The 11,536-nt window shown below is 30.6% G+C and overlaps 1 protein-coding gene across 1 annotated transcript; it reads left to right on the top strand.

The window, feature by feature from the left end:
- Nucleotides 1–2,164: 2,164 nt before the first annotated feature.
- LOC149202192 (ethylene-responsive transcription factor CRF2-like) lies at nucleotides 2,165–2,962 on the top strand. Its single transcript, XM_089399912.1, has one exon. The coding sequence runs from the start codon at nucleotides 2,165–2,167 to the stop codon at nucleotides 2,960–2,962; it is 798 nt and encodes a 265-aa protein (XP_089256038.1).
- Nucleotides 2,963–11,536: the final 8,574 nt, after the last annotated feature.

Below are 11,536 nucleotides of genomic sequence, written 5' to 3'. Positions count from 1 at the left end.
TTTTTAGGTTGAGGTTTTGACAACACAGGGTATTTGTTTTGATAAAGCCTATTTAAAGGCTCAAGAAAATCCATTATGGAATGTAAGAGTAGTGTAATCCATTTCATATATCAATCTAATCAACCACAACACACCCACTTATACAAAATATGTAAGTTTTAATTTTTCAACTAGTTTAGATTTTTTGTAAGACTATTTTGTCTTCTCAAGAATTCATTTATTTTAATTTGAATTGATATTAATGAATTTTATTTAGTTTATGCAGGAGAGGTCCAGTTTAAATTGTACTTGTGAGTTAATTTGAAAGTCATGCTTATTCATAAACTTTTAATGGTTGCATAAGACTGAAAGTATGCTTTAAAATCATAACAGTTTACTTTTAATTTGAATTTGTTTATTTTTAAGGTCATGTTTATTCATAAAAATTTAAAGGTTGTGTAAACTAAAAGTATGCTTTAAAAAAATATTAAATAATCTAATAAGATAAAGTTTATTATAATTTTAATTTTTTTAATCATAATTTTAGTTTTTTTAATTATTCAATTTATCAAAATAATTAGCCTTAACTCAGTAAGCTCCTCACAATTCACAAAATTAAACGCATAGTAAAAAAATAACTTCCTATAATAAAAAAAAAACTATATAATATTTTTAAAGTAATATAAAACTCAAACATATATTTTATGGTCAAGCTATAATTAAAAAATGTATGAAGACAAAATATATATTATCAAAAAAAATTACACTCACAAAAAAAATATCAAAAAAAACACATACATGTATTTAAGTGATGACTAAAAATAAAAATCAAGTGATTTGGTAAAAAACAATTTAAAAAAAACCATCATAAAAAATTTCTTGACAAATAAAAATACCTATAATTGAATTGAGGCTTTTGTGATCCATAATAGTTGGAAGAATAACTTCGAAAAACAATCAAATAATTAGATAATCAAATTTATATATCAATTTCATTTTAACACATTAATCGTATAAATATAGATTATACCTATACCGTCAAAAACAACTCTCAATATTACTATTATAATATAAAAATTATCATATATTAAAATATATACTTGAAGACAACTGACGATAGATATGAAACAAGAATATACTTAAATTCAAAATTATTTTAAAACGGTTTTTTCATTTTTAAATTTTCAAAAATATTATTATTATAATATAAAAATTATCATATATTAAAATATATACTTGAAGACAACTGACGATAGATATGAAACAAGAATATACTTAAAGCCAGGTTTTTAAAAAAAAATTCAAAATTATTTTAAAACGGTTTTTTCTTTTTTTAATTTTCAAAATTATATTAAAACGTTTGTTTTGGGGTGTCTTATTTTTTTAATGATTCAACCTAAAAAGGAATCTATAGAAAAACAAAACCTAAATAAAAAACCATTCTTAATCAAAATAATCTTAATATTGTCGGATTAATAAAACCCCTCGCGATGAAAACTTGATCGAATTAGAATAATCTGGATCTCGTGCACTTCTTTTCATGAAAAAAAAGCTAAAAGAAGCTGGTGATTCGATATTCTCCTTTCCTAAAAAAATTACCTTTAAAAAACAGTTCTATTTTGATAGCAGAAAAATTACCTTTAAAAAACAGTTCTATTACGGTTTGATTTTCCTGCCATATCAACTTGTATGGCCTTCTTCATCTCTATCAACTTAATTTGAATTGTTCCCGTGGCTATTGAATTCGTGCCAGTCCAATTTCAATTTCAGCGATTATTCAATTTCCCTGTGGGGTTTCTTCTCGATTCGGCTGGGGAGCTTATAGAAAATCTCTGATTATTCAATTTCCCTGTGGGGTTTCTTCTCGACTCGGCTGGGAAGCTTACAGAAGATATTTGATTATTCAATTTCCCTGTGGTGTTGTTTCTCTCAGTTGCATTCATGCGCCTGACCTATGTATTTTATTGGCTCGAGAAAGAAAGTGATTTTTATGAAATGAAGATTAACCGTATTAGATGGTTCAAACGTCTGCCAGCCATCAAAAAAATATTATAAAAATGCAGTCTTCAAAATTAACTTCTGAATTTTTTTGCATATACCAGCTGTTCCAAGATCTGCAAGAACGAACGATAACACAAGCATTTGGATTGCAGTCTGTTTGAGTTATAATCAAAGAACTTGAATTATGCCTCGTCGCAAGAACGGAAAAAATAGTACTATCAGAGCATTCAAAAAGGAGAGGAATGTCCTTCTGACAAGGAAGATCAGAGTGATCTGCAATGACCCAGATGCCACAGACCTCTCAAGTGACGATGAATTGAGTGCAGCCTCTCACAAAAGATTTGTTCACGAGATTCAAATACGGTTAAATTGCTCAGCTCGCGCAGGAAATCAGGGCAAACCCAAGTGCAAGAGGAAACCAAGGGTGCCCAACAAGAAAGCCAAAGCCTTAAGCGAACCAGTCTCTATTGTAGAGTGTGCAGTGAGCTGTAAATACCGCGGAGTAAGACGAAGAAAATGGGGGAAATGGGCTGCAGAGATCAGAGATCCTTCCAGAGGAGTGAGGCTGTGGCTTGGGACTTTTGACACAGCAGAAGCAGCTGCACTGGCTTATGATAATGCATCAAGGAAGCTGGGAGGACCATTAGCATTCACCAACTTTGCATACACACAAACAACAACAGCTCCATCTGAATCTATTTCTGACTCAACAACAGCGCCATCTGAATCTCATATTTCAGAGAGAAATTCATATGGGGATTGTCGTGCAGACTGTTCTTCAACTTCTGTACAACAAGTGGCCACCCCAGATTCATTATGTCCACTGATTAACCATTCAATATTGGATTATAATTCTTATTTCATCCAAGAATTTGGATACTTCTTTGACATGGATAATTGTGGTGTCTCGCTAGCAGAATTGAATATGGATTGCCTTGATCTTTTGCGTGAAGAAGAAGATGACATTGTGAACTTTTGCTAGACTGCTCCATGGACGCATGGAAAAGTGTGTACACTATAATTATTTTTAGGGATAAGAGTCAATATTATCTGGTAAAGCAAAGTTTTTCCAAGGGATGTGTGTTATTATTAATGTATGTGTGAGAGATTATTATGATATTGGTTGTGTGAGGCAGAGGTTGTTTTCATGTAAATAATGTTGTTAGTTCAGTTGGATGGGATAGATTATCAACGAATTGTTCTTTTTACATATGTGATTAATATATTTTCTCAAAAGATTGAGAACGTAATAAAATTTTGTGTTTCTCTTAAATTGCACCGTGATACATTTATATGAATAAAATTATTCGTTGAATTTGAATAAGACATGTAAACACAATTTTAATGTATATGTATGAAAAGAATATCTATTTTCAGAGATAAACAGAGCAACAGTTATCCTTGTCCTCACTGGAATGAAAAAGGAGAATGAGTCCGTCCTCATTCTTCTTCCCCTCATCACTATAATTAAAAATTTTTGAGAAAGAACCAATGCTTTTCTCCGGTCAAAAATTAATAAAAGTATGAGAAATGACTTTTTATCTTATTTTCCTTTTAAATATTAATAAATTCAAAGAAATTATTACTTCTCCTCCTCATTTAAATTACAAAAGTATAAGAAAGGCTTCATGCCCCATCTTCTTCTCAGTAAAATGAGAGAAGCTTGATAAAGTTTTATGTATTTTAGATCTCAAAATGATTTCATATGCTATATCTAAGAAATATAGAAATTTTCCATAATTTATTAATATAAAAATCTTTAATGTAGGGAAACAATTTACTATTGATCCTTTTAATGAAGGAATCTAATTTTGTTAATTTATTTTAGGGCAATTTTCTAATAAACTAAGTTTCAAATATAATATATGTTTACATTACTCATAAGATAATATCCAATACTTTTTATAGATATCAAGAGAATTTTAATCATAATAGCCTCCTAAGTACTCAATGGAATTTTTATAATTATTTCTTATTACATTTATTCAATATTAACTATCATAGTGATTCTTATTTAATAATATGGTGAACTCAGTCCACTTTATAATGAATAGCTTTGACTATTATTACTTTACTGCAAGCCTTTTGAGACCCATTACACCCCTAGGGAAGATCCCAACATTCCACCCACCTTAAAAAAACATTTGCCTCGATACTTTTTGTGAAAAAGTACAACTATAAACTAAAATCTAATGAATAAATATTAACTAAAATCTAATGAATAAGTATTAACTACAATGTTAATGTAAGCCAAAACTCATACTCCTATGTTCAAATGTTTATGTTAACTTCCCATTTAAGATACTTAAACTTAATAGCCAAGTGATAAAGGTGCTTTGAATTCCTATAGTAGATGTGTGGATACAAATATATTGATCTATCCACTTTTTAAGAAATTGACCACTAATACAGTACTAATAGAGAATAACTCCATACTTCCTTCCATGATATTATCTACATAAAGTTTTAGATTCGTCAGATAAAGTTAGTAGATTCGTCAGATAGAAGATAGAATCAGTTGTTAACCTAGAAATGACAACTATGCATGTACCAATCATCTTCTAAATCCTATTAAACATATATTTCTCATTATATTGTTTATTGATGAAAGGTTGTGCAGTCTTAATATTATGTCTCTTTAGATTTAGCAATTATTATTTTTATATCTTTGGGTTATATAAAACTAATCATAGATATGTTTTTATAACAACATTATAGTATTATAAATTATTTTTCATACATTTATGATATTATTGGGTTAAAACATATTTTATTTGGTCAAAGTCAAAATTAAAAAAATTATTAATACAAAACAAAACTTATATTAACAAAAAATTGTTTTATATTCACAACCAAAAATTAATAAAAACACATAATATTTAAATAATAGGTAAAAATTAAAAATAAACTTCATAGCAAGGGAAATTTTAAAAAGAAACTTATCATAAAATATTTACTTCATGTATAAGAGTGTTGGTCAAATTTATACCCTAATATTGGTTCATGGTATTGTAGGAAAGCCTATATAAATATTAAAAATCTCTCCATGATAAAGTGGTGATGAATCTCTATAACTAAGAATATGGTGACATTTTTTTAAATGAAAATTCTCTTTATAATTAATAAAATGATAATAATAATTTAAAATAAATTTATAATTTAGATAGCCCCACTAGGGACAACCCTATTGGTGATACCCTTGATATGAAGTATTATGTAAACTAGGAGATCCAAGGTTCAAATCTAGATGTGTAATTCCTTCCCTACTAAACCTTAACCTCAAATTGACACAGGGAAAAATAATTTAGATTACCATATAATATGTTTGGTTAGTTTTTCCCACTAAAATTATTGTTTAGGTTCTTTGTTGATATTACAATCTAGTCTGAAGTAGACGTGGTAAAAATATTTCACTCTCACTCTGAACAATAATTGAAATATTTATATGTCCTGGTTTTATGAGCTTTAGAAAAATAAAATAAAAGTAAAGATATTTCACTTTTAAATGTGAAAATGAGATATAGTTCTTATACTTTTAAATACAAAACTTAAATAAACTATTTCAATATCCATATTAACCAATTTACTTCAATATTAACTTCTTTTATATAAACAAATAAGACAATAAAATATTTCAATGTTCAAAATGAAAAAAATAATTTATTAATTATTTTCTTTGGACATTAAAATATTTTATTCTCATATTCAACATTAAGATTCAAGTGCTAAATCCAAACCTAACTGTGCAAGGAGATTTTCAAATGATTAAATTTAATCTAAAGAATGAAATATATATATATAAATTTCTGGATCCAAACCTAACTGTGCAAGGAGATTTTCAAATGATTAAATTTAATCTAAAGAATGAAATATATATATAAATTTCTGGATGGGCTAACCTTTCAAGTTTTGCAGCTTAAAATTCATGAAGCATTGGATCACGTTGATCCTCCACATAGCGTTGACCAGATAGAGATGCTTTTCTGGAAATGCCAGATTGATTACCTGTCGACAACCATTACAGTTTTGTAACTGCATGCTTCAAAGCATGAAGCACCACGGGGCCTGGCCCAAGCACCACTGGCCCAATGGTCAACGGCCATTACAAAGTTTTTTACTGAGCAGTTTAATTTAAACCTTTTTTAACTTTTTGGCTGGGATTTGGTGATGAAAAATTCTGTGAGATCGTGGCTTTTCAAATGGGTCTTTTAATATAAAAATTAATTGAGAATGTTATTGAACTTATGCTCATTGTGATTTTCGGATATTCCTGAAATCTCATTATTAGATGAATATTTTGAAATCTGCCCTCAACAAAAAAAATACCCTCCAACCTATTAAAGCTACAACTTTTATTTTTTTAAACAAATAACATATCTCAAACTTACTATTCCAAACAATCCCAGTTCAAAAATAAAAAATAAATTTCAGTAACCTGAATGGTGGAAAGTGTCAGGCAGCACGGGGCCAATGTCAGCACTGACATAAACCATAGTTAGAAATCTTCGATCAAATTCGGTTCGGTTTAATTTACCAATATCTTTTAATTTACCAACGTTTTTAATATTGCTGGCTTGGATTTTTGGGTCATTTGATATGTTTTGTTTGGTTCAGTCTTATTCTTAATCTTAATCCCAGTTTCTTTAAGGGATAGCTCTGCACAAGATTGTTCACATAGAATGTTGAGTCCAGTATTTTACTTGAACATATATAAATAACTGTTGAAAATAAAAAAATAAAAATAGTGTGGTTTAATTTACCAATATCTTTTAAGTTACCAACATTTTTAATATTGTTGGCTTGGACTTTTTGGTCAGAGATGAAATCATTAGATATGTTTTGTTTGGTTCAGTCTTACTCCTAATCCTAATCTTAGTTTCTTTAAAGGGATAGCTCTCTTCAAGATTTTTCACATAGAATGTTGAGTCCAGTACATTAGTTGAACATATATAAATAATTGTTGAAAATAAAAAATAAAAATAAAAATGTGGTTTAATTTACCAACGTTTTTAATATTGTTGCCTTGGACTTTTTGGTTAGAGATGAAATCATTAGATATGTTTTGTTTGGGTTAGTCTTATTCCTAATCCTACTCCCAGTTTCTTTAAAGGGATAGCTTTGCGCAAGATTGTTCACATAGAATGTTGAGTCCAGTACTTTAGTTGAACATATATAAATAATTGTTGAAAATAAAAAAAATAAAAATAGTGTGGTTTAATTTACCAACGTTTTTAATATTGTTGGCTTGGACTTTTTGGTCAGAGATGAAATCATTAGATATGTTTTGTTTGGTTTAGTCTTATTCCTAATCCTAATCCTAGTTTCTTTAAAGGGATAGCTCTGCACAAGATTGTTCACATAGAATGTTGAGTCCAGTACTTTAGTTGAACATATATAAATAACTCTTGAATATAAAAATAAAAAAATTAGTGTGGTTTAATTTACCAATATCTTTTAATTTACCAATGTTTTTAATATTGTTGGCTTGGACTTTTTGTTCAGAGATGAAATCATTAGATATGTAATCCTACTCCCAATTTCTTTAAAGCAATAGCTCTGCACAAGATTGTTTACATAGATTGTTGTGTCCAGTACTTTAGTTGAACATATATAAACTAGCATTTGCACCTAATGTTGCAAAGGAAACGTCGTAAGCCATAGAGTGTGGAAGAATATTGAAATGTGAATGGGAATTTTTGAAAGCAAGGGTAAAGGCATAATACCAGCTATGCTCGCTCTGGATACTGTTGTAACATTCTTGTGACAAAACATCACTAATCCTGTGCAAATTGTCCTGTTTTTTTGCCTGAGTAATTCAAATAAGGAAGAACCATTCTTGAGACAAAACACCACTAACTCTCTGAAAAATGTCATGTTTTTCTACCTAAGTAGTGTCATTTAAATAAGGAAGAACCATTCTTGAGACAAAACATCACTAACCCTGTGCAAATTGTCATGCTTTGCTGCCTAGGTAGTCACTCATTCAAATAAGGAAGAACAATTCTTGAGACCAAACATCACTAACCCTCTACAAAGTGTCCTATTTTGCTGCCTTATTTTCATTCAAATTAGGTTGCACTGGGGTTATCCCTGTCTACTGAGGGGAAAGAGAACTAATGAGGAAGATCAAAGCATAGAATTGAATAATTATGCAGAGCATTGATTCCAGTTGGCTATGAATCCAGCCCAATTCATCCTCTGTACAACCACACCCCTAAAGAGTTGAAAAGACAGAATCATCTCCATATAAACAACTACAAGAGAAAAATGATCATATAAAAAATAATATATAACTTTTTAAAAAATGGTCTTATAGATACTCCTTAGCTGAGCTGTCATTCTATACTTGGTGTATCTATGCTAACAAAGTCACCAAGGGCTTGCACCTGGTCTCATACACACCCACTTGGAGGGTTTTTCACCCAAGTCTCCACCTTACTAGAAACCCAATATATGGTATCACAGAAATCATAGATTTCTTTTGATTCCAACATATGAGGAAGAAGTTTAAGATATTTTCTCTTTTTTAAATGGTAACCTCATAATTTATGTAAGAGGATTACATTTTAGAAAAGACTATGACTGTAACAACATTTTTATTGTTTTGTTAAAAATAGAGTTTTCGATAAAAAAAATAAATCATGTTTGTGTACGCTGCAAGCTTCTTAAACTATAAATACGATAGAAAAAAACTACCAAAATTACATAGACATTAGAACGTTGGAATCATTCTTGTGAAAAAAACATCACTAATCGTATGCAAATTGTCCTGTTTTTTTGCCTGAGTAATGTCATTCAAACAAGGAAGAAAAAGAGGCAGAGATGTGAATCAGACTGTGCTCAATTCTCCAAAAAAGGTTTCTTGTGTTAATGTAACCAATTTATTATGATAAATTGTGATGTCTGAGCTTAGGCAACATGTCTCGGAGGAAATGGATAAGGTAAGGTGTAAATCTTACAACAAACCTATTTTGCAGTCTCAGTTGAGGGAATCCCACAAGATTGAATCCCTTTATTAACAGAAACCTATATTTAAGTCACATAATTATTAATATAAGATGTTATTTTGTTTGTTAACCTGTCCTAGTAATGCCAAATCCTTTGTAAGCTGCAACTCTGTAACCATTAGGCCCACTCAAGTTGTACAACCACACCCCTAAAGAGTTGAAAAGACAGAATCATCTCCATATAGACAACTACAAGAGAAATAAAGAAAAGAAATAATACAAAATTTCAAAAAAACACCAAAAAAAAATTGATAAACACTGATCACTAATATAAAATGACACAAAAAAACTCAATAAACACATATCACTAATATAAAATACCATGCCATGTATAAGTAATTTCAAGATTCCATCCTTACCATCCTCTTTCCAGATAGGAGGTTTTGATTGGTGAATGTCTGAGGCCTTCCCCTATGGCATTAAGGCTAGGCCTTAAACTATACCCATCCCAAGATTGTAGGCAAAATAGGATTTCGACATTTATTTGTATGTTGATGATTCTTTTATGCTAATTTTAGTAGCCATAACAGTAGCAGTGTTCCTGTATTTTGTTCTCTCACTATGGGTTTCAACTCCCCTTATTTTATTTCAACCAACTTTGGTTGCTTTAACATGTAAAATAAAAACATAGTAGGGCATGAAGGCCATAAATCCTGCTTATGAAAGGCAAGAATCAGTGACTATGGCTAACCAACTAATTCGTTTTATTCACAATGGTTATGTTAATTGTTTCTTGGTAAGCATGTATTTTGATGATTGTATGCATCAAGGAGTGGATATGTTGTACACCAAATAGCAAAATGCGTAACTATTCACAAAACAAAAAAAAAATGGAATTAATTTGATAAATGTCCAAGTTACCTATTGTCAGGGCCATTTGGTCATGGCAATAAGATATGCAAGGAGGATATACCAATCATTTAAATGTTAAAATACCCAAAATTTTAAATCAGTGGAAGGTAATACCTCAAACTCTGCCAAGTACCTCCATTGAAGAGAGCTTGACATGTAATTTCAAATGGTGAAACTCCACTCCTAACAACTAAAAACAGTCCCAAACGATCCCGATCAGCATAGAGACAGACCACCTATTCTAACCTCAAGGTTGCGATCTCAAGGCCAGCTAAAATTCAAATAGCATTGATTCCAGTTGACTGTGAATCCAGCCGAATTCATCCTCTTACAAATGCCCATGATAGGAATGGTTAAAAAAATTAACCTTCCATCGTACAATACAGATGTTTAAGTAATGAAAATGACAAAAATGCCAGGGAAGGTCCTCTTACAAATGCCCATGATAGGCTTAACATAAAACATAAATGAAGGTCGCCTGAAATGGCAGAATTATTATCATCAAATAGTGAAACTCCACTCCAGGCAACAAAAAACAGTCACCAAGGGCTTGCAGACTACTTCCTCAATTTACTGCTACAAAGTGTCCTATTTTGCTGCCTTATTGTCATTCAAATTAGGTTGCACTAGGGCTATCCCTGTCTACTAAGGGGAAATAGAACTAATGAGGAAAATCGGAGCATAGAATTGAATAATTATGCAGAGAATTGATACCAGTTGGCTGTGAATCCAACCCAATTCATCCTCTGTACAACCACACCCCTAAAGAGTTGAAAGACAGAATCATCTCCATATAAACAACTACAAGAGAAAAATGATCATATAAAAAATAATATATAGCTTTTTAAAAAATGGTCTTATAGATACTCCTTAGCTGAGCTGTCATTCTATACTTGGTGTATCTATGCTAACAAAGTCACCAAGGGCTTGCACCTGGTCGCATACACCCACTTGGAGGGTTTTTCACCCAAGTCTCCACCTTAATAGAAACCCAATATATGGTATCACAGACATCATAGATTTATTTTGATTCGAGCATCTGAGGAAGATGTTTAAGATATGTGCTCTTTTTTAAATGGTAACCTCATAATTTATGTAAGAGGGTTACATTTTAGAAAAGACTATGACTGTAACAACATTTTTATTGTTTTGTTAAAAATAGAGTTTTGGATAAAAAAATAAATCATGTTTGTGTACCCTGCAAGCTTCTTAAACTATAAATACGATAAAAGAACTTCCAAAATTACATAGACAATAGACAACATTGGAATCATTCTTGTCACAAAACATCACTAATCCTATGCAAATTGTCCTGTTTTGTTGCTTGAGTAGTGTCATTCAAACAAGGAAGAAAAAGAGGTAGGGATGTGAATCAGACTGTGCTCAATTCCCCAAAAAAGGTTTCTTGTGTTAATGTAACCAATTTAGTACGATAAATTGTGATGTCTGAGCTTAGGTAACATGTCTTGGAGGAAATGGATAAGGTAAGGTGTAAATCTTATAGCAAACCTATTTTGAAGTCACAGTTGAGGGAATCCCTTTATTTACAAAAACCTATATTTAAGTCACAGAATTATCAATATAAGATGTTATTTTGTTTGTTAAGTTGTCCTAGTAATGCCAGATCCTTTGTAAGCTGCAACTCTGTAACCATTAGGCCCACTATAGTTGTACAACCACAACCCTAAATAGTTGAA

Source organism: Pinus tabuliformis, chromosome 2_1, assembly GCF_031772625.1.
Source record: "Pinus tabuliformis cultivar Carrire ecotype Pingquan chromosome 2_1, CPIR1, whole genome shotgun sequence".
NCBI classification, from domain to species: Eukaryota; Viridiplantae; Streptophyta; class Pinopsida; order Pinales; family Pinaceae; genus Pinus; species Pinus tabuliformis.
Note: the sequence above shows the minus strand (reverse complement) of the source record. Positions and strands in the feature narration are given on the sequence as shown.

Bases quoted from the DNA above. Each gene is read 5' to 3' on its own strand.
- LOC149202192 (XM_089399912.1), top strand. From the start codon at position 2,165: ATGCCTCGTCGCAAGAACGGAAAAAATAGTACTATCAGAGCATTCAAA.